Here is a 23,817-nt window from a genome sequence, read left to right on the forward strand (position 1 = left end):
GGCGTTTTTAGAATCGGCCTTAGGCCTAAATGGGTTATTGACACCTCATTGTACCGCCTATCTGGCTAGCTAGTGGTGCTACAGCTATGACGGAGCAGATCAGAGGGAGGGACGTAGCCCGCAAAGCCAACCGCACATCGGGAGGCGGTAAATAAACAAGAAGAAATCAAAGCGACATTTTTAATCAAACATGGATTAAAAATACTTAACGGCTTCCGCGACACAGGAGATTTTATCAGAGGTATGTAAGGTACTTATAGTTCGCACATCCGTAAGCAAACACAATAAAAAGCGCGGTAATAGCGCGCCGATGGAAGAAAGGTTGAGTTTGTATATATCCGCGTTCCAACAATCGCATTGGAAAATCTTAGCATGACCAGGGACCCAACGTAAAGCAAGTTAAAGTCCAAATTTCATAAAAGCTTTATGTAGGGTTCCGAGAGGGGCTAGTTATGGGAGGGAAACGGTGCCATTTAGCCAGGTCCAGTTTGAACACATGGAAAAATCTCAATTTACTGTAATATATTACTATATTAATCTGGCATTTTTAAGATCCTTCCTAATATGTACAGAACAGAACAGTGTCAAAGCACTGAATGTCTCTTCAAACAGCAGCCACATCTGTGTGTCTACGCGTGTGAGTGAGTTTGCATTTAATATTCATGTGTGTGTGTGTGTGTGTGTGCGTGAGGGTCAAAATTAGTGTCAGATCCTGTCTATGAGACAGGACCTTTGACCTCATATCAGATCCTGTGTCTATAGGTGAGACATGACCAGGGAGACCAAATACAACCACCCCAATTGTATAAGTTATATTGTAATAAGTCTACAGACTAGACAAAATGTATTTATTTATTCATAAAACATGGTGTCGCTTTATTATGTACAGAAATGGCTGACAATGTCCGGTACCAATAATCAAAATAAAATGTACTATGTCCACAACAGGCCATACATTTATATTTAGTATATTTTATACTGTATATATAATTATATATTAATGTACATTATGCTCATAATAATGATGTTGCCTTGCAATGCATTGTGACCTTTTAGATTATTTATTACAATTTTTTCTATTTTGAAGAAAGGGCTAAAAAAAGTTACAGTATGAAATGCCCCAAATAGGGCCTCCATTTATTTCGAAAGTGGTTATGAGACGTGGAACTAATATAAATGTTAATTTCATCCAGCTGTTTTCATAGTCACCCGATTATACAAAACGATTGCGATTGGCTCAAATAATTGTGATGAGGCGGTTATGAAGGCTGTGTGTGTGTGTGTGTGTGTGTGTGTGTGTGTGTGTGTGTGTGTGTGTGTGTGTGTGTGTGTGTGTGTGTGTGTGTGTGTGTGTGTGTGTGTGTGTGTGTGTGTGTGTGTGTGTGTGTGTGTGTGTGTGTGTGTGTGTGTGTGTGTGTGTGTGTGTGTGTGTGTGTGTGTGTGTGTGTGTGTGTGTGTGCGTGCGTGCGTGTGCGTGCGTGTGCGTGTACTGTGTACATGCCTGTGTGTATGCGTGTGCATGTGTTACATTGTTGTCTGGTATGAGCCAGCAGAGCCCTCCTCTTCGCTGCTGTGCAGCAGTGGATGTCTCTCTCCGTAGCTGGGCCCTCTCTTCATCCCCCCCGCCCTGCGGAGGCGGAGCCTGCGGCTGCGCACCACCAACACCGCCACGGCTGCCACCACAGCCGCCACGGCCGCGCCCACCAGCCCTGCCCCCAGCAGCCACGCCCAGATCTCCTGCGCCTGCTGCAGGTAAGGAGTGACGAACTCCTGCATGAAGCGCTGACCTGAGAGAGAGACAGAGAGAGAGAACATGTTGTTGACAATGTTGTTGACTCAGGCTGAAACCTTGTCCAAATATGGAGTCACACATAGATAATTATGTCATAGACGACTGCCGTCTGAGATTCACACAATGCCCTGTTCTAAACGGACTGTCACGGAGAAGCCTGTGCCCCTATACACATACACTGATGGAGAACAATGCTCATACCTAAATTACACAGTTGCATCCCTAACTTTGCCGGCCGGCTTGGAAGACTGTGTTAATGGACATGAGTGCATATTTTTTATTATTGTAGCTCACAGTGAATTGTAAAAGAGAACAAGTATTTTGCAAATATTGTCACAGCATATTTTGTTTTGGTGTCATTTGTGTTTAATTATGATTGTTTGGCACCTGGCTCTCCTGCAGTACTGGTGATCCTCTTGATTGAGTGGAGGAAGGTACCAAGTGCTAGAGAGCAGGAGGGGTGTCTGTCTGTGTTACAAGAGATCTTGTGTTATGTTTTCTATTCATCTCGATGTTGTGTAAGGTATCTGAGATGTATTCAAATTGGTTTAGTTAAACTAGATACTTGTGTAAGTTAACTCTGGGCCATGGTTAGCCAGATGTTGAGTTAAGTGGGTTACCAATTACAGAACTGTTCCTTGGTACAGTCTTGCCTAGTATAAGAGGGAGGCTGCAGGGGCAGTGAGTCAGTTCAGTTGGGGCAACCAGAAGGTAACACCCAGGGAGAGCTGCTAGGGGGCCCTTGATGGAAGGGTTTTAGCCTGATAGAGTTTATCAAGTTCTGAGTTTTGTTTCCTATTTGCTTTCAAGTGGTTTTCTGTCTTTCGTAAGTTTAGTCTTCAGTGTTTCTTTTGTTTGTTAGGCCGGTGTTTCTACTGTAAATACACTGCAACCGGGGGAAATAAAACACCCTAAGAGGTATTGCTGGAGTCACTTTTTGGAGCCTTGGCCACCCGGCCAACTTTACACGGACCATAGACGGATGCTGCAATTGGAGCTGCCAGAGGTGTCGCCAAAATAAACTACTAAAGTGAGTGTTTTTTCGTACTGAACATACAGTATAACGTACGCCATGGGTCTTCAACAGGCTTCCTCAGAGTTACTCCCTTCCCCCCCCCCCTACTCTCTCTCTCTCTCTCACTCTCTCTCTCTCATTAGCAGGCAACAGTGCTGCACTCTCTCTCTCTGTTTCTGGCACAACAGCGCCCCTACTGGTACTAATAGTCACACTCGTGCTCACAGTCACATAGATAGGCGGACACGGACATTGCTGTTCCTTGGAGTGGTTGCACCACTCAAAAACGGCCATGCATGTGTCTTAACCGGCATATCAGACTGTTGGTACGTCGGACCAACGTATACTTTACAGGTAGGCATACTGGGGTTACAGGGTAGATACTGACCAGGGTCCAGCAGGTAGGCATACTGGGGTTACAGGGTGGATACTGACCAGGGTCCAGCAGGTAGGCATACTGGGGTTACAGGGTAGATACTGACCAGGGTCCAGCAGGTAGGCATACTGGGCTTACAGGGTAGATACTGACCAGGGTCCAGCAGGTAGGCATACTGGGGTTACAGGGTAGATACTGACCAGGGTCCAGCAGGTAGGCATACTGGGGTTACAGGGTGGATACTGACCAGGGTCCAGCAGGTAGACATACTGGGGTTACAGGGTAGATACTGACCAGGGTCCAGCAGGTAGGCATACTGGGGTTACAGGGTGGATACTGACCAGGGTCCAGCAGGTAGGCATACTCGTAGCCCAGGGCCTTGTTGGACAGGAAGTAGTCTCCGTTCCTGTAGAGCGGCAGGAAGGGCACCATGTAGTATCCGTCGTTGTGGCCGATGGGAGCGTTGGACTGTGGGTAACGGGTACGCAGGGGCTGGTGGGTCCTCAGCCAACGTTCAAAAATACTGCAGGAAGATAAAACAGTACATCAATGAATAATAATAACGTATACAGTATAATGTTGGCCTATATATATGAAGTCTATAGTGGAGAGGGGGGAGGGAGAGAGAGGTGAGAGAGAGGACGCAGGAGGGAGGGAGAGACATACAGAGGGGTGGAAGAGGGAGGGAGAGAGAGAGAGATAGCTGAGAGAGATTGAGAGGAAATGAAAAGAGGGGACAGAGATAACTGTAAAGTGGAAAGAATGGAGGGATAGGAGGGACGTGAGGGAGGGGAGAAAGGAGGGAGCAGGGATGGAAGAGAGGAGAGGACGATATAAGGGAGTAGAAACTTTATAACCACTTGAACGTCTTCTTGGGGTGGGGAACATTGCCCAAAAATAGCCGATCTACAAGCACACAAATTACACGTTGTGAGCTTGTAGTTCGGCTACTTTTTGGCAAAGATATTTGGTGTAGTCAGAAGAAGAAAGCAAAGTGCAGTTACCCTAGGCTGATTTTCAGGTAAAATAACTACAGGGTTAAAACATGGCAGGCTGCATAACGCTGACCTTATAGTACACTGTGATGTAATGTAAGCAACACAGCTGCAGCCAATCAAATTAATAATGTGTTAGGTTTTAGGTGTGTCAATGCTGTCTATCTTGCTTGCACATTGGCTATGCCTTTAGCTCTGGTCACACCCATGAAAATCGAACACGCTTATTATTAATTTGTTTGGTGTAGCTGTATTTCTTACAAGTCTTCCACGTCTTTTAATCTGCTGTAGTTTTTAACCCGAACCGGAAAGCAAACTACCAAATCAGCCTGGGGTTTCATGGCCCTTTAAGTGGTTATAATGTCTGTGATGAGGCCGTTAGTTCTGCACCATAAAGAACAGAACAGAGCAAACATTAGCCCAGATAGTTACATTTAAATCTCTGCTGTAACATCTCTGCTAATCGAAAGACCATAAAGGAGATGAACACAGAGGAAAGAATGAGTAATAACGCACATTGATTTTTACATTGCTGCAGGATGAAAATGCCTGCAAGACAAAAATACACTCTCTGTCGTCTATCCAAAAACTGTGGGATTTAAAAAAAAAAAAGAACAATGAGGTTATTGTTTAAAAGCTCTTGTTAATACTTTTAGTTGATTCGATATTTATAAAACTCCCAGACAGACTGAACCACTTTCACTTTAAAAAAAATCACACCCATGTCACAATTTACATCCTCACTTTTCTGTCTTCACTTTTATGCCCTCATTATTTGAGGGGCCCTCCTGGTTTAATGTTTGTTTTAAAAACGCCATTGACAATGAAGGGAAAATGTATGTCATATTGTCTCTTTATTGTTGTACCAAAGTGCTGACATCACAGGGTCATTGTATTATTATTATTTTGATATGGGAAATGTGAGAAATGTGTTCCAAATATAAACAAACCACGCCATGATTTTGTCTGTGTTGTTCATGATAGGTCTCACTTTGCACTGTCTGATTAATTTCCTTTACAAAAAATAAGACAATAAGCTTTGACAATAGACGTGTACATTTATAATCAGCACCCAGCACCCATAGCTAATGTTTACAGAAATGCAACTGAGCTTGACAAAATTATTCATAGGCTTTTCTTTCTTTTCACTATATCCAAAGGCTGCATTAAAATGTGCTAAATATCAAGTAGCCTATCTCTCCTTTTTCCTCTCTCCAGGGAAGAGAGACAGAGAGAGAGAGACAGAGAGAGAGAGAGAGAGAGATGCAAAGAGGAACTGCACTGTTACCACAGTTTTACACTGCAGCCCGCCAGCGTCTGTCTCTGCTAATTATTATCTCATCTCATATTCCTTTAATCTTTGTTCTTTTGTGGTCTCTCTCTCTCTCTCTCTCTCTCTCTCTCTCTCTATGTGCAACTATGGTGTTTTAATGATGTTATCTGTTCAGTTGAGGAAGAGATTGTATGTTTTGGTTAGATTTTTGGGACATGCAGTTTGTGTCACAATAGTTACCTTACACCACTGCTGTCTGTCGTCTGTCTGCCTACTTAATTAGACTATCAATGGGACAATTAAAGCATTGTGTCTTTGTGTGTGAGAATTGCTGGCGTGTACGTCAGTGTTTGCAGTGCTCATATGGGTTTTATCTGAGGCTGTCTCCACTACAACCTGTGTTGGTGCACAATGTGCAACTTGTTTTCTCACTTAACAGTAAATAAAACAACACACAGTATACGTGTATACAGGCCTGCAGGGTATCTGCACATGTATAAAGTGACAAAATGCATGCGTGCGTGCGTGCGTGCGCGCATGCGTGTACCTGTCTATGAAGGCATGGTGCAGCAGGAACACAGGGTCGTTGGCAGAGCCCTGCACTGACGACATGGAGCCGTTCATGAACAGATGCAGAGAGTTGTGCATGGTGCTCTGACCCGACAGAGCCATGCCCGTCTCTGGGTTGGCAAAACCTGCACAGAGAGAGAGAGAGAGAGAGAGAGAGAGAGAGAGAGAGAGAGAGATAAAGAAAGAGAGAGGTAGGGGTTCCATTCGTACAAACTCAGAGTTACAGACCTGTAAAGCCATTTAGTTCCATTTGCAGACTATCACAGTTACAGACCCATAAGTGTCCTAATGGTTCCTACTGTAACTATCAATCACTTTGCTGGGCAGTAGGGACCCCCAGGGACCCTCCTAAGGACCCCTGGGGGTGCCCAGACCCCATGTTGAGTACCAGTGTGATCCTATCGCTGGATGATCAGAATGATGGAAAGTCCCAAGTGTTCCACATGCTTGGAAAACACATCCCGAGTTAAACATGCCCAGTGGTGAAAATGATGACTTCACCCATTCTAAACCCATGCACGCCGGGCAAGACTTGGCCTGTTGAGTGTCTAAAGTAAACCAAACCGTAGTCTAAACGGAAGTACTGGCCATGGAAATCTGTTCACGTTCTCCATGTGAAGTGTAGTTTTGTTGTCTGTTGTGACACTGCCACATAATTGTGTGAAGAAATGTATTTCCTGTCCTGGTATGATTATTCAAAGTAAATGAAATGTAGAGTGTGCTGACCATATAAGAAGTTCATCCCTATCCCCAGTTAACCCCTGGGGTCAAAAAAAGCGTATGTTTTGTTTTTGGCTATAGAGCGCCCAGCCTTCATCCAATCAGTATGAAGGCTCATATTACCGGTGGGCTGTGACCGTAGGGGGCCGTTTTTTTATTTTTATTTTTACAGGCAGGCAAAGTGAGTGACAAATAAACCCTCTTTTATCTTGAATCCTTTTTCCAGTATTCTTGTGAGAGCAACAAAGGGTTGTGTAGTTGTCTGTTGGTTTGTGTCATTTATGTTGTTCTGTAGAAGTGGTGGTATTAGGGCTTGTTTGTTTGTGTGTGCCTCGACGGAGCGGGCGGTAGAGTTTCTGCTATCTGCGCGCTGGTTGTGGTGGGCCGGTCTGGGCCAAATTCACGCGAATTTTTTTTGTCCCAGTCCAGCTCTGGCACATAATGTAATTGATTAGTACATTTAGCCACATTTACCATATTTACTTTTACCTTTTTTAACTGTTTATGCTATTACCAGTATAAAGACACTTCCGCCGTGCGCGCATCCGCCTCATTGACGGCAGACTGCTGTGCGAGCGCTGGTGCTTTGACATGTGGGGTCAGATCAACATGGAATGAATTCTGTACTGGCCATATATGGAGCATTGAATGACTGACGGGAAAGGCACGATTTAATAGTAATCACAGAAAGTCGCGAAAAACAATACATCGATAAATAGCGGTCAAGGGTATAATTCATGTGCGTACAAGGGGCTATAATAGCGTACCCTCCAGGGCGTTCCTGAAGCTGCGGTTGGCGAAGCGGTCCATGGTGTCAGAGTCGTACTGCGTGAGCGCCACCACAGACTCCACGTCGGCCGAGGTGGGCAGGCGGTTAACGCGCCCCGGGTCGTGGTTGCCCGGGTTACGCAGCAGCGGCCCCTCCCCCGTGGTGTTGCACAACACCTCTCTGATGTTGTAGTCCTCGGGCTGGCTGCAGATCACCTATAGACACGCACACATACACAGTTACGCACGGCACATATATGCAGTACAATAGAGCTGTTCAAAAGCACTCGACTCTGAGCTGAAGAGGCGCTCAATGCTGGAGCCAGTATACTGTATGTTACTGTAAGGGGGTGGGGGATGGGGTTAGAAATGGGGGGGAATATATAAGCGAATCCACTAATCCAGTTATGTTTTGTAATTGTTACATACAAAAGTCACGTTATAGCGTATGCGTCTTTGAAGTGTGTTGCGTTTGATACTCAAAGCATTATGTGAACATGACGGGTGTTGGTGTTCCCATATTAAATGAATCAACATGTAGCAGGTTGCATAATGGTCACTGTCGGGCAGAAACCTCATATCTCCATGTTACACATTTTTATGTATTATGTTTTTTTATTTATTTTATTATTAATGCCCTATTTCATCATACAAGCAGTGACATTTTTTGATAGAAAAGCAACGCGTCGCAAAACAACACGTTGTAAGCTTGCAGATCAGCTATATTCCACTATACTTTTAATAATGTTATGGACATGAAGGTTTCGAGCCAACAATTATGAGCAAATCCAAAGACGCAAACATTTTTCAGGGTGTCACGTTTGACATATAAAAGCATAATATGAACAATTCATCATGAAAGAGAAGATTAGTATTCCAATATTAAATTAGCCAAGCTGTAGTATAGGTTGCATGTGCAGTACGCATATTTATTTTGCGATTTTAGTCATCTATATTACATTGAAGATGGTAGGAAATGTATTTATTAATGACTATATGTTTCTGTATGTCTCTGACCATCTGACCTGATTTTTGCAAAATGCCTTAAATGCCAATTGCCATCAAAGGCGTAAGAAGTAATGGCACCCAACTGCCTATTGTAGCTCCACCAGGAGGCCACAACCTGACCTGGCCTGGTGGAGAACTATGCCCTGAGGGAACTTTTTCTAGTTTGACTTCGAAGACCTTTTCTAAAAGTGCACCTTCTTACATTGCGTGTATCTTTTACAGACTTTAAGAATGCTGCAGCCCTCCTAGTTTGCTTTATTCTATGATATACATACATGTTCATGCATATGCATTGTTTAGCTACTGTATCAATCCCTTTCAGACTGTATAGGAGAACCAGAGTAGCAGCGTCTACAGCGTCTTGGTTGAAGTGTCTCTGATGTGGGATTTTCACCCTCATATTCTTCATTTATGCGTGCATGGGGGCGGATTAATTTGAGGATTAAATATGGAATTGTGTGGTTTGCGTCCTTCCCCCGTATGTTTATTGGTGGTTCTGACGGCATGCTGGTTTCTTGAGACTCTGGAAGTAAATCACATGCTGAACACGAGTGTGCCGGTTGGAATGAAGGTCACGTATGAAGGCTTACCGACATGTACTGGAAGCTCCAAAAGTAGCTGATGTACAAAGCTCGAAATGTGGCACATATACTGTACATATTATACTGTACTTGAGGACATCAACCTTTTAGGATTGCAATTTTGCCACTTTATTTTTTTTTCTTAATTGCCACTAACCCTAAACTCTGATTTCCACTTGTTACACACAGAAAATAACACACAAGCAGCCCAATGCGTTAATGTGAACTTGTATATCTGCTTTGCAAGTAACTAAGTTAAATAAATCCTGACCTAAAACCACCCACTGAACATAAACCTCTGTCTAATCCTAATCCCACCCAACCTACATCTTTTCAGAATTATAAACCTTATTATAAAACTTTAAACAACATTCCCCCCCCCCTCTTTTAATGTCCTTGAAATGAAATGGTTGTTTCTATGTCAGTCTTTCTTAAAAATTTCAAAAATAGCAGACCTACAAGCTCATAGCGCGCCACCGAGTGGCGCGCTATGAGCTTGTAGATCTGCTATTTTTCAATAGCTAAAGCATAGCATAATGCAAACACCAAAGGGGGTTCCCGCCCAAAATGGATTAAAGTAGGTGAATCACTGCATGGCTTGAAAAAGCACCTGTCAGAAAACTATACAAGGGGAGATGGATATTAAATCCCCTTGAAATGAGGGGTCAAGTATACTGTACACTGCCACCTATTTTCAACTTTATACATAGCTATTTGTATTTGTTGATGTATCGTATATTAGTGTGTTAAAGCGCAAATAACATGCATTTTAAAACTGCTTTTAATAATTAATATCATATTGTCAATGTCCATCAAAGTTATTTCTAATGGTTTGAGCCTCAATCACCACTCTGATATAATCAGGCCTTGTCATTTCTTTCTGGACTTTGAAAGCAGTATTAGCTGCAATACCACAATGTCCTGAGGTGGTGGGGGTGCTGATATGCAGATTATTTAATATTTGAGTCATTATAATACTGATGCTAGATAAAACCAGGCTTGTTTCCATTATGCCAACTTGGAAAATCAACAATGGTGGACATTGTAAACAAAGTGGAAATGCAAATTTGGAACTGAAGACTGAAGAAGAAATTATACAAAGTAGGGTGACATTGATGACATCACAATGAGACCAAAATCAGTTGAGCTGTTCCTGAGAGCAATTTATATTAAAGCACCTGATATGATATGAAAGCCTGATTGTTCAAAATTGGTTATTTGTGGGGATAGAAAACACATATGTGAGCCCTAAAAATACAAAAGAAATTTAAAAAGTAGAATTTTATGTTATAGCTCCTTTAATATTTCATATTCTATGCTCTGTTGATGAAATGAATACACATAGGACCACAATGGAAACAAGACTTTAAAAAAATAAGCCAAAGTGTTTTACTGCACCTCCCTGCATGCTGTTTTGACTGATAAAGTATCCAATCAGTCACTGTATTGTCCTTTGGAAACCTCATACAGTATGTCCAAAACAGCAAAAATAGCAGATCTACAAGTTTAGAACATTCATATCTGCTACTTTTGATCATGTGACACTGAGAAAAAGAAGGTTTCTGCCTATTGTTTTTTTGTTCCCCCCCATTTATAGAGCCAATGCAGTTGTTATTCTAATTGATTCCTCCCCACACACACTTCTGTGTTATCACTGCTGTTATATCCTATTGACTCACAGTGCACGTATTGTATGCGAGGAGCCCTCACCAGGAGGATGTCCTAAACCGTCCTCCCACTGACAGTTGCTGCCCAAGCCTGTATAGGGTTACATGCAATGACCTGTATGACCCTCACCGTCCAGCTTCCCTCTCCCGGACATGAGCTATAGGCAGTCGTGGAAATTAACTAAGTACATTTACTTAAGTATTTGTACTTAATATTGTACTTGTACTCCACTACAATTATTTGAAAACTTAATTGTTACAGCCCTACATATACATTTCGGCCATTTGAAAATGGACGATCTTGCAGCGTTGCGTTGCGATGCGACACAATGAGTGAGTTGGCAGATATTTGAAAACTTCAAATGGGACATTCTGCATAATTAGTAGGCTACTTTTACTTTTGGTACATTTTGATGCCAATACTTTTGTACTTTCACGCAAGTACATTTTGAATTCCGGTAGCCTACTTTTACTTACTGGAGTAGTTCTATATTGCAGTTGATTGACACTTTCTTTAGGAGAATTTTGTGCTCTCACCTTTAGTTCTGTGTTCCAGCCGTAAAGCGCGAACTCTCGTCTATTGCGAGACTTCAGAAGACTTCGCGAGCTCCATGCAAGTGGATGGAGCTCACAAAGTCTCGCGATAGATGACAGTGGCTGAAACGCAGCTAAACAACTGCAACTAAAGTTAAGAAAGACTACTAGCATGAAATTCTCTATAAGTAAAACATGTGAGTACTTTTTGAGTGTCCCTCATACCTTCCAGGAGGAGAAGACGGAGCCGGGGCTGATCAGGTTGGGGTTGAAGGGGCTTCTTCCGCCCATGAGGTCGTCGGTGCACACGTCGCAGCGCTGCGTGTCCCTCCAGTCCCAGTACGGGATGGTGAAGTTGAAGTCCCCCGTCAGCTTGCGGATCTCGTTCTCCCAGCTCAGCAGGAAGACGCGGTGCCACGGCAGGAAGGCCGACGACTCGTGGGCGAAGTCGATGTCCGGCCACACGTTGCCCGGTCCGCCCAGCAGCGCATCGCGTGACGTGTAGTAGTGCATCCACACGAACAGGTCGAAGGTGTTGATGTCGGAAAACCTGTGCCGCGTTTCACCATTACGGAGTTATTGTATAGGTAAGCAGGGGCTGATTCTAATGCCTTCTGATATTGTATTACCGGTAACCAAACTATTTCCTTATTCAACATTTTCCAACACTTTCAAGATTTTTCAAAGATTTCCCAAAATAGCAAGCTTGCTGCACTTCGTGCCGCGCTGTGTGCTTGTATATCTGCTATTTCTTAATGGCCAACACTAAATTCTAAAATGATGCTTTCTGGGTTTTAATGGGTTACATACAGTATGTTATTGTGGGGAAGGCTTTCGCTGAAAGTAGCTATATCGACAAGCTAACAATGAGCTTGTTGATCTGCTATTGTCTGTGAAAACTTTCCCCACAGATGCTCTGGGTGGGGGGTAGCTTGTAGATCTGCTATTTTTCGCATCTGGTTGAATGTTATCCTTGTCTACCCCATAATTGCCCATAATATGGCTACTACTACTATACTACTACAACAAATATATATAAATTAAGCAAAAATAAAAACTAAACAAAACTAATAACCTGCTTTAAAAACAAATAAAGAATGTGTTAATTGTTTTTTATTAATCAATTTAAATGTATTCCTTTATTTAAAAAATAACTGTGATTCATTATACCATTCCCCCCAGGCCTATAGCAATCATACAGCACAACAATGAGGATCTTATTTCAGTGTGCTATGCCACAAGGCTTAAAGTTTGTGAAGCTTTAGCAAGAAAATAAGCATAGAACATGGTATCCTATAGGCCTTCCTTTGTTTCTACACGTGCTGTATAGACTCTATCCTACGGCAGCGCAGCATTACAATTGATCATGTTACATAATCGTGTAATGTTAGATTAAAACATGTTTTTCAATGAACAAAATCCGTGGCTAAAAACAGTGCATGGCCAAACGTTTTCAAAACATTCAAAACCTTTTCCAAAAATGATGAATTTCAAGCATTTGACCCATTAAGACCGGTAAAGCATGTGTGTCATTATTTTATACTCTTGCTCATGCGTGTCACTTCTGGTATCTTTAAAAAGGAAAATCTTTATATGTATATTTTTAAAGCGGACATTTTTAACTCTTTTTAACTAACAAAATATTTTCAGGTGGGAATCCCAGGCCATAATACATATCATATGTAATAAGAATAATAATGCATGAATAATGCAACATGGGGGAACGAAACCCTCACCTGGGGTTCTCGCCGTTGGCGCCCATCTGCGCCCTCGTGGCCGTGGCGATGACGTAGTCACGGCTGACCGTGTTCTTCGCCAGGTTGAGGTAGGAGATGAATCTGCGCTGTTCGGCGACCGACAGCGTCAGGATGTTCCGCCGCACCGTCTCCCGGTACTGCGCGCACCCGACACCTGAGTAGCCAAAGCGGCACTCGCCACAGTCGAAGCCGCCGTAGTTTCCGGCGCAGCGGCACGTCCTGTTGTACCAGGCCAGCGGCCAGCGCTCCCGGTCGTCCACGCCACTGTGTGGGTACTGGGGCCCGTGGGGCTCGTCCGACACCAACACCTCGGTGCAGAATCCTCGGCCCGACATGGCGCCGCAGGCCGAGCCGTCGCCCTCCCACACGGGGCAGCACTCTTTCGTCCGTAGCCCCTCCGAGTTGGCACATGGCCGGGGAAACTGGCCCACGCAGGAGCCTAGAAGTAGCATCAGGCCTACAGGCAAACGCAGACTCCTCATGGTGGATGGTGAACGCCTACCCACGTTGAATTCCAACTGAATCCCCCCGCGGGATCGATGCGGTCGATCTGTCTAATGCCTCAGTAGTAAAACAATCCAAGAAACAAAATCCTCTGTAAAATGTCCTCACACCTACGCATTTATAACAAATTACCTGAATAGAGAGCTAATTCAGCCCTGAATGACAACCAACTGAAGTCTTGTTCCTTGACAATATTGACCCACTTCCTACACTACTGAACTACACAGCATTGTACCTTTACAGCGTATGTAGGTTACATAGGCCGATGCTATAGTTCCACAGCCGTGGTCAACACATTCCACTCACAGCTCACAAAGTTAGTTCCAGTGGAAGATAAAGAGCCACTCTCAGACAAGAGCTGTCTACAAATATACTGGGCGTAAAAAGGTAGTCAAAATGTGACCTTTTTAAAGTGGGAAAGAGTGGAAAAAGTAGAGGAAAAATCGTTCACTGGTAAATGCTTTATCTGAAGTCTATCATCTACATGTTTTCCTAATTGCAGTCAACTTGATTTGGCAGGCTGCACTGTTACTAGCATCTAGCTCCACTAACACACACATCTCTCTCTTGACACACTCTCAGAGTCAGCCAACATCCCTGTGAGTGTTTACTGGTTGAGCCTGTTTAAGGCCAGCCTCCTGAGAAAGTCTGTGATTTCATTGTGATCTGACGCGCTCCGTGATAGGCATGCACACACCGTCACGCACACACACACACACACACACACAGTCACACCGTCACATGCTCCGGATCTGCTTTCATTTTGTCTCGAGACCAGCTGACCTGTACCCTTACACTACTACCTCCAGCAATGGTGTGTGTGCGCGTGTGTGCGTGCGTGCTTGTGCGTGCACTTACCTCACCCCTTCCCCTTGGACAAGTTTTTTCATGGAATGCGCATGATCAGAGAGTGTATTAACCACTTGAGCCCTCTATTCTTATTATATATTCATATTTTGCCATTGCAACTTTGTAAATAGATAACAAAAACAACAAAAACCACACCAGTGACTTTCCACAATTGTAAGATTACTTGAAGTCGGGGCCACAAGACAAAAAAAACTGTTGTGTGTGTGTGCGCGCAACTGTGCATGCGTGTGTGTGCAACTGTACCGCCTTCTCCACTCCCTCCATTGCCTCCCAGTTACTGCCCACACAATACTTTGTACACAGTACAAAACACTGATGTTGGCCTACGAAGCAAACAGAAGTATATGACCCCCTCATATCTTCAAAGCATGGTCCAACCCTATAACCCCTCCTGCTCACTCAGATCAGCTAACACAGGGAGGCTGCCAGAACCTTCGCTAAAACATCTGGGAAAACACTTCACATGTCCCAGACTCCTCTCCCTTCTGGCTCCCAAACTGTGGAACAGTTCCCTCGCCATTGCAGTTAGAAGTTAGAACTGCAGACTCACTCCCGATCTTACACTGTAATCTGAGGACTCACCTCTTCTCTACCGTAGCCCGTAGAACTTGCCTTAGCACTTTCCCTAACCTCGGCGACCTTTTAGGCTGATTTTTAGTTTCAACTTTCAACAGATCGGTGAACCAATCTGTTTTTGCTGGCAAATTTGTATCCGCCCCTCTAGACCAGAAATCACACTGGCTGTGGAAGGCTATAGACCCGGCACACCTTTGCCCTACTCCTCCAGACAAACACTCCCTGCTGACAGGTGCATGCCACCCCCAGCCTGTATAGTACCAGTGACAAATATCACCCTCCCAGAACATGGACCGATTGTGTGTTTTTGTCACTTTTTGAGGGGATCTAGCCCTTCCTACTGTACTGTATATACAGGTTTAATGTTTGTTTTTAGTTCAATGTTTGTTTTAAAAACGCCATTGACAATGAAGGGAAAATGTACGTCATCTTGTCCCTGACACAAACATTAAATGCCATTAACAATAAAGAGAAGTTAATGTTTGTGTTGGCACCGTTTGTTTTACATCACCATTTCCTCCTCACCGGGAACATGTGAGTTAGACTTTAATATATTAGCGCCCCTCACTTCACACGGGTGTGATTTATTTAAATAAGAAACAGTCCACTGCGGTGCAACAAAGCTGGGTTTACCGCAATAGAATCCACAACCTCCAAGGTGGTGGGCAGGCACTTTATTACTGTGCCACCCGAGCACGATTAATAAGGCTTACTACTGTATGTGTGTGTTGCCTGACGCATGTGACTCTGTGACTCTAAAAAATCCCTGTGAGGAAACGGACACGCACACATAGTCTGCATTTCTTTTTTTTATTAATCATTTGGTAATAATGTATCTCTGCTAGTTTTGAAAATGTCTTATTTCCCAAATGCCTAAATGTCATCCATTGACTTCATATTTGACTGTAGTTGTGTGCTCGCATTCCTTCCAGTTTGGTCATGTGTGCATGCAGGCTGCAGAGCCTCAGGGATTCATGGATGTGTTGGAGTCTCTCAGCAGACCTCCTCATGCCCGGTCACATGCTGCTGGGAGCCGGACACGCGGTGCGGCTAATCCCACTGCAGGAATGAAGGAACACCACACACACCGGAGCAGGAGTGAGCATCATGAGGATCAGTGTGGCCCCACTCCCCCTGTGAGGAGAGGAGAGGAGAGGAGAGGAGAGGAGAGGAGAGGAGAGGAGAGGATGACTAGTAGGCTACATTTTCATATATATATATATATATATTAAAAAAAAATACTACTTCACTCCACTACATTTCAACGACATATATTTTGACTTTTGAAGGGGAAAGTACATTTTACATTATACAACTGCGGAACGACTATTGGGGATATAAAAGGGGTAGGGGTAAAACAATGTATTACAAAAAACGCCATATATACTCCACATCCAATCAACAAAATTGGAATCACATGTATATTGAGAGGCACGTACATCCAAAAGGGCTTTCTTGCCCACAGTGGCATGCCACAAAATGTAAAAAGTTGAACCATATGGCCACAAAGTGTGTCAGTGGGTTGAGGTGAGTTCATTGACCTGGTTAGTGTTATTTATCATAATGAATCCATCCTGATTTAATATATATGCCTGTAGATGGTTTAAACATTTAATTTGAACGTGGACCAATTCAAACTGCAGGGAAAGCATCTGTCTATCATTTTCGATTTGAGCTAAAAAGCTTTGCTTCTGGGGGACCCTGGAACTAAATATTTTGGTCAGCGGCCAAATACATACCTATACATTTGGGGGTCCTTGACATGAAAAGGTTTGAGCACCACTATATCTCTCCACATGCCAGAATTGTGCCTCCCAGTCCCGGCAGAGTAGTTCCGGAGTGGATCCAACGGATTGTGTGGCCCTGGTCTTTCCCTAGTGGTGACTGTGGGTCTGATCGAGGGTAGCTACTGGGACGTAAGTCGGGACTTGATCACCCCGGCTGGGTCACCTGAGTGAGGGGTAGGATGTCCGCGAGACCCGAAACCCTGATGACCTTGGGATACATCACTGAAAATACGTCCCAGGTGCATCCAAGCATCCAAGCGAAGTATTTTCTTATATTTATATATATATATATATATATCCAAAAACCTGTTTAGAAGATATTTGTAGAATCGGTCTCAGGTCATAATGGGTTAATTTATGTGTTGCACTGTGAGAGTGTGCACGAGCCAACACCAGCTCTGGACTCCTGGATCGCTCCTATCAGGGTTTCTGCAGTGTTGCTAAATTGTTAATCATTTATCATTTACTGATTTTTATTTCACACAATATAGCTATAGTAAAATAATAACATAGGTAAGGTAAACTATAGTTGGCTGACCTCCCCCCAGTGCTTTATTGGCTCTCGGCATGAAGGAATTCTGAAATATCTGAGCATCGATTCGAGAATGTAGTTACCTTGCATTGTTTATAACGGGAAATAAAACTGACCTTGATTGATACTGTACCTTTATAGATACATTTCTTATCCTGCAGGAGAAATTCCCACAGAAAGAAGGTGTGCCAGTGAGACAAAGACAGCATGATAAGATTGCAATAAAATAGCTCTGCCCCTCCTGCATGAGCAAGTCCAAAGTTTCATGTCTGTCTGATTGAACTAGACTTGGGAATATCACAGTGACAGAAGCAAGGGAACGCACCAGACACAGAACACTTGTCAACGACTAAAGCCTTTTAAAATCTTTGAGATTGGACCTGTTGTACCTGTCAACAAAGAAAATAAAAATACGAACAACTGGCACAACTTGGGAACAGTGCAACAGAAGAAGAACAGAGCCCATATCAAACAACTAGGATCCAGGATCTGCTATCGCCTGAGAACATGTCTGACAGCGAGCAGCAAGCCGTTCTGTGTGACATGTGCACAGAGGAGGACAGGAAGCCAGCACGCAAGACCTGCATGAAGTGCGAAATCTCCATGTGTGTCCAGCACCTACAGGCCCATCTGACCACCCCTGTTTTACTGCAAACCCACCCTCTGACCGAGCCCCTGGCCCCGGGGGAAGCCGGGTTAGGCAGAGCCACCAAATGTCCCCAACATGGCAAGGTGCTGGAGTACTACTGTCTGGACGATCTGACCTGTGTGTGTGTCTCCTGTGACATTGAAGACCAGCACCGTCTGCACAACATGAAGACCATCTCAACGGCCCACAAAGAGCTCATGGAGAAGCTTGCTGTTGAGCAGCATGCCTTAGCCAAGACAGCGGATAAGGGCGAGAGTCTGGAGAAGTGGGAAAAAGGGGAACGGAGCAAGTTGGCCCAGTCCGGCGTGCGTCTTGTCGAGGCTATGTCCAAACTGCGAGACCTCGCCTTGTCGAGTGTCCAGAGTTCCGTTTCCGCCCGCATGGCGTCCATCAAAACCAGCGAGAGCAGCATTCAGGCGGCTCTGAGCGAGAAGGATACCTTCCGTTTCTTGCAGATGTTTTCTGGGGTGCATCGGGATGTGGAGAAGGCCAAAGCTGTGGACCTGAGGAAGGGCTTGGAGCCAGGGAGTGACCGTGACAAGCTGGTTCGGGAGTTAAGGCAGGACGGACATGAGATGGTAGATAAAGCAGTCCAATTGTGGGGCTCTCTGCTGATTCTGGTTGACCCGGAGAACCACCAAGAAGACCTTTCCACCAACTCAGATGTTACCTTTGACCCGAAGTCACTGAGAAAAGGCATGTCACTGTCCAGCGACCACAGGAGGGTTTTCTACTGCAGTTTGACAGAGAAACGACTCGCTCACACCCTTCAGATCCACAGTGCTCTCTCAAATGCCAACTGGACGATTAGCCTTCCTGAAGACTGTGACTGGACCATCGGTATATGTGACAAAGCATCTGCCAAAAGCTTACAAGATGGACACGTCTATGGATTGTGCTGTCAAGGCGACCAGCTCAGTTCTCTCACAATAGAATATTATGAAGTTGTTACAGCTACTGATGAAGCTAAGGCACTGCAGAAGTCAGAGAAGGGCCGAGCTGAGAAGAAACGCAAGGTTTCATCTGAGGTGATCAAAGATGTGGGTAGAAAGGGAGATGAGGAAGAATCCCGACCCCAGCAAGTGGAAGTGCTCTGGAACTTTCCTGCCTCGTCCCTATCGTTTTTCAACAGGAGCGGCCCGCACCAGAGGACAGAAATCCTCACTATAACCACCATCAACAATAGCTGGGATCTGTCCCCTTTTGTGTACCTGGGAGCGGCGGAGGCCTCTGGAGATGTTGCACAGCAGCCACAACAGTCCCAACAGCAATGGGAATGTCCGTGTGGGCAAGTCTACCGAAAAAACTACAGAGAATCCAAAGAATCCTGTAACTGTGGTAGAATTGTTGGTGAGCCGCCCATCACAAAGGTTATTTGTGAACTTCTGTAATGAACAAAAGATCAAGGTCCTAGATCAGTAGCCTGGCATTGGCCATGTATCGTGGATTCACTCACTCACACGGTCCTCAAGGAACGTGTGAGTGAGTGAATCCACGTTATGAGTCTGACCAATGCCAGGCTACGTGGTTCTCAAACATTTTCATGTCATGGACCCCCAAATTGATATGTATTTTATTTTGCCACGGACTCCCATTTGAAAATGATTACGCCAAAAAGAGAAGATTTGTGTTATAGATCTAAGTCTATAATACTGCGTGGCAATATTTGAATAGCCCAAACCATAAAATATGGATGAAGTGGAAAACTGATTTCGATGCTATGACACATTTTATTGGGTACTCTCTGGAACCCCCTCATTGACCCCTGGGGATCCCTGGACTCCACTTTGAGAACTACTGGTTTATGTATTATTCATCGTGCTGTTTGCAGTGGTGTAAAGTAACTTAGTACAGTTATTTATTCATCGTGCTGTTTGCAGTGGTGTAAAGTAACTTAGTACAGTTATTCAAGCACTAAGTAGACCTACACGTTTAGCCTACTTCTACTCGACCACTACATCTCAGAGGCTAATATTACTTTTACTCCACCACATTATAAAACTTTAGTTGTTGCTTTGTAGATTTTTATTATCAAAAAAAGAATTGCTCACTTCAAAAGATTTTTGAAATTTGTGACATGGGAGATTCTGCATAATGAGTATTTTTTACTTTTGGTACTTTTAGTATATTTTGATGCCAATACTTTAGTACTTTTAGTAAAGTAAATGTTGTTGAACTTGACATTTATGCGTAACATAGTATTTTACATGTTGTGGTATTAAGTTTAAGTTGCTCGATTCAGTATTTAGATATTTGATATTAATTTGAGCTGCCCCGCCCCCTTCCTATACCAACCCATTGTAACTCCAAACGCCTTTGTTCTAACAGGAACATCTAACAGGAGATAACAGGAACATTTTAAGATTCATGTATTGTGTTTACAGTAAACTGTACATTCTGCTGTGTTTACACTGAAGTGACTTTTTTAAATACTTTTACTTCCCTATTCTGGGCAGTGGGCATTCATGGCCCATAACCACCAGTTATCATTCACGTGTTTTCAGTTGCTTTCATGAGTCTGAATGATAACGAATAACGATTGAATTGAAAAATAAAATAGAAAATGTTATGATAAACATAGCTATACCTAATATCTAGCTACCACACTTAAAAGCTTGTACCCTGTTTATCATTGTGCCCACAGGCGACAGCTAACACTCATCTGTACACTGTACATACAATAAGGTTGGTTGGCCCTCCCTTGTGACAAGGACAGACCAACATTGTTTTTTATTTGTCTATAAAGTTCTAATTGGGAGTTCACCTTCTTATTTAAACTCTCTTTTACAATGGAAAACAATTTCTTATCATACACGCTCTCAAGATTATGTGTTGCTTGAGACACATCATGCCTTCACTAAGTCTGGAAAATGCTTTCAAGTGCATACTAGAACACACTTGGCATAATGTTTCCTTCCTAACACAAGAGGGCAGTATAACACGTGGTTACTGGTGTGTCACAGAACGAGTAGGCCAGTCAATCAGCCGAATGGGTTGGAAATGTAATTTATAGGCCTATTTGGATTTTGGACAACACTTAGGACATCACTTTAGACTTGGCACAGAAAATGCAATGGCAGAATAAACTACATTCCTGGATCAATAATGTGACAGATAATTTCCTGATAATATTCATATTTGGATTAAAAAAAACAAAACAGGCATTGAAAAGGAGGAATATCAGAATATCTTTATTGTCATTGTACAAGACAACTGAATTGATTTGCAATTCAGCTTAAGTGCATTTAAAACAAAAGACATATAATACATACATTTAAGACATATTGCACAGTAAGCCCCTTTTTAGTCCATAAAGTGTCAAGTGTCAGAGTTCAAGTGTCAGTGTTTAAGGCTATGACTGCTCTGGAGTAAAAACTATTTTTCAGTCTGTTCGTCCTTGCATTGATGACCTTATAGCGCCTCCCTGAGGGCATAAGTTGCAGCAGGTGATGACCTGGGTGGGATGAGTCCTTGTAGAGGTCCTCCAGAGATGGGAGAGGACATGCCATGTTTATGACCCCCTGAACTTTGAAGGGACTTTCTTTCTGCCACCGTGCAGCTGTAAAACCACAGAGAGATGCCGTAGGTCAACACTGACTCCATGGAAGATAAGCAGGTTCTATATATCTACTACTAAGGTCAGTTGTTCTCAAAGTCTCAAAGCCTGTAGTGGTCCTTGAGGGGGTTCCAATGGGTCCACTTTAGCTCTACTTACGCTGTTTTAGAATAGACCATTTATAAGCACACAGAGCGTTGTGTGCTTGTAGATTGGCCATTTCAAAGTTTTTGGAAGAAACTTGAAAAATGTGGAATAATTCCCAAAACAAATCAATCAATCAATCATTCAATCAACAAACTTTGTAATTAGGTAAAAGTGAGCTGAAACTATTATTTATGCAGGCTTCACGTTTGCAGTTCAAGGAATAAAATATAGATGGAAGGGAGAATAAAACAAAATTCAAATAGCAGCATTCTAAAACCAGTATCACAAGTAGACTTTGAGGCTTGAGGTTTACAGCCTATGATTAAGGAAATGTTAAAGATGGAGTGCCGTGATTTTTTCCCCATGCACATGCATGATCATCAGTTATTATTATCATTTAAGGTTTTTTTTTTTTTAAGTGTACATTATTTGTTATAATGTCGTTTGTATGTGGACATTAAGTATGCCTGGTTTGCCTGGTGGGTGGTGATGGGTGGTGATCCACCTGAACTGAAGCTGCACCCACAGCTGTTGTTGTATGATAAAGAGTGAGGGGTTAGGGGAGGGGATGATATTGTGATGTCACTATATATTTTTCATTGGCCCGTTTGACTGGGGATGCACAGATGCAGATTAGACACACCAACGGACCGACATTGCAGAAACATGGTCGACGGACATGCGCTGCTCCGTGTTTGCAGTTAGCGTTAGGTTAGCGTTTGAGGTAGGTTGTCGGTCTAATTACAGTCGGACCAATAGTATCTCTAGTGTTTATGAGGTGCGTGACAGTACTTCATTAGACCCCTTTGTGTGGTTATGTGCAATGATGTCTTCCCTTTGTATTTAGGGCACTCCATCTTTAATGCTTTTGTTGACTCCTAGTATGACCTGCGTGTGTGGCACAGATGAACAGACCGCAGACCATGTCATGCTGGAATGCCCGATGTATAGGGTTCCCAATGGGGGTGGCAGAGACTCGGGGCCAGGGTAGAGTGTAGATGTATAGGGTTCCCAATGGGGGTGGCAGAGACTCAGGGCCAGGGTAGAGTGGCCGGTATCTCATCCCAGCTCGATGTCTGTCTGTCTGTCTGTCTGTCTATCTGCCTGCCTGCCTGCCTGCCTGCCTCTCTCTTTCTGGGTACTCCAAAATTACACAAGCATTCAACCAAAATACCCCTTATTTTGATCTACCATTAAATAAACAGAGATATTTACACTGGAGCTACTGTAGGCCTATAGGAGTCAAGGAGTGTGCGGTTACTCTGATCTTCTCTCTGGTTTGTTTGATGCACAGAAAATCTTGCTCATCGTGGGTGAGCCACAGGGAAAGTCATCAAACAGGTGGCTGTCTTTGATCAAATGGCTGGATGTCATTGCTGTTGGGCAGAAAGCTTTTAGGTTTAGCATTGCGTTGGTTGTTGTCAGTGCCACTGCTGTCAGTGGATTGGTTGTGTTGGTGGTCCAGTGTGACAACGGTTGAGCTGTTGCTTTTGCAGCTGTGGCTTTTGGCCTTGTCCACCCGACAGACAATATGAAACTGCATGGGGGTCCTTTAAATTAAACAAGGTTGAGATTCAACCTTTTAAATCGGAGTCCCAATCTACACTGTAAAATCCTCACTGCTTATTGACAGCATTAATTCTGCCAGACTCTTGCATATTATGGTATATGATCTTCTCTTCATGTTATTAGTATGGACTCTCAGCTGCAGTCATTAGTCAATGTAAATGAATTAACTTATTGATTCCTAATATCGATCAGTCCAAATGTCAATGGATCCCTCCCTTGGTGATTGATGAGTCTGTGCACTGTTGCACTGTGGGGGCTGTGTATGTGCATTCTTATTGGGTTTATAGTTTAATGTGTTCAGTTTGTAAACACCCTTTTTCTCCCTAATGTAGGCTAATGTTTATGCCAATGAATTCTAGCTACTGCCATCAAGGTATCCTGTGATCGGCATACCTTTTTCAGGTTTATGATCTGGTCGGGAGCGGCAGATTACTTATGTGATCTTGTAGTCTGCATGGTTTGTAGTCATCAGGCTGGAACCCCCAAACCGGAATCAGTATTACCCCATATAATTCCCAGTGATCAAATGCATCCTAATTTTAGGGCCTACCCAATAAATGTGGCACATGAA

The 23,817-nt window shown here is 43.6% G+C and overlaps 3 protein-coding genes and 1 long non-coding RNA gene across 5 annotated transcripts in view; 3 read left to right on the forward strand and 1 right to left on the reverse strand.

The window, feature by feature from the left end:
- The window catches only part of nlrc3l (NLR family, CARD domain containing 3-like), a 234,648-nt gene that overhangs the window by 77,219 nt on the left and 133,612 nt on the right, over positions 1 to 23,817 (forward strand). The gene's annotated exons all lie outside the window — the stretch shown is intronic.
- Positions 1,470 to 13,885, reverse strand: tyr (tyrosinase). The gene is made up of 6 exons (XM_080772735.1): positions 13,036 to 13,885; positions 11,525 to 11,849; positions 7,509 to 7,725; positions 5,999 to 6,146; positions 3,525 to 3,706; positions 1,470 to 1,787 (listed from the first exon to the last, which is right to left on the reverse strand). The coding sequence occupies exons 1-6, from the start codon at positions 13,536 to 13,538 to the stop codon at positions 1,525 to 1,527; spliced, it is 1,638 nt and encodes a 545-aa protein (XP_080628861.1). The 5' UTR covers positions 13,539 to 13,885; the 3' UTR covers positions 1,470 to 1,524.
- Positions 1,648 to 5,876, forward strand: LOC308321678. Its single transcript, XR_013964648.1, has 3 exons — positions 1,648 to 1,752; positions 2,655 to 2,822; positions 5,397 to 5,876. It is a non-coding gene; the product is annotated as an uncharacterized lncRNA (long non-coding RNA).
- Positions 17,833 to 23,817, forward strand: part of LOC308321749 (uncharacterized protein) — a gene marked incomplete at both ends in the record, with an annotated part of 16,035 nt that continues 10,050 nt past the window's right edge. Inside the window, one exon of the mRNA XM_080772839.1 lies at positions 17,833 to 19,344. Within this exon, the coding sequence (XP_080628965.1) occupies positions 17,833 to 19,344 (1,512 nt within the window). The remainder of the gene's footprint in view (positions 19,345 to 23,817) is intronic.

This window comes from Protomyctophum bolini (genome assembly GCF_963924005.1).
Source record: "Protomyctophum bolini genome assembly, chromosome: 9".
In the NCBI taxonomy this organism is placed as follows: Eukaryota; Metazoa; Chordata; class Actinopteri; order Myctophiformes; family Myctophidae; genus Protomyctophum; species Protomyctophum bolini.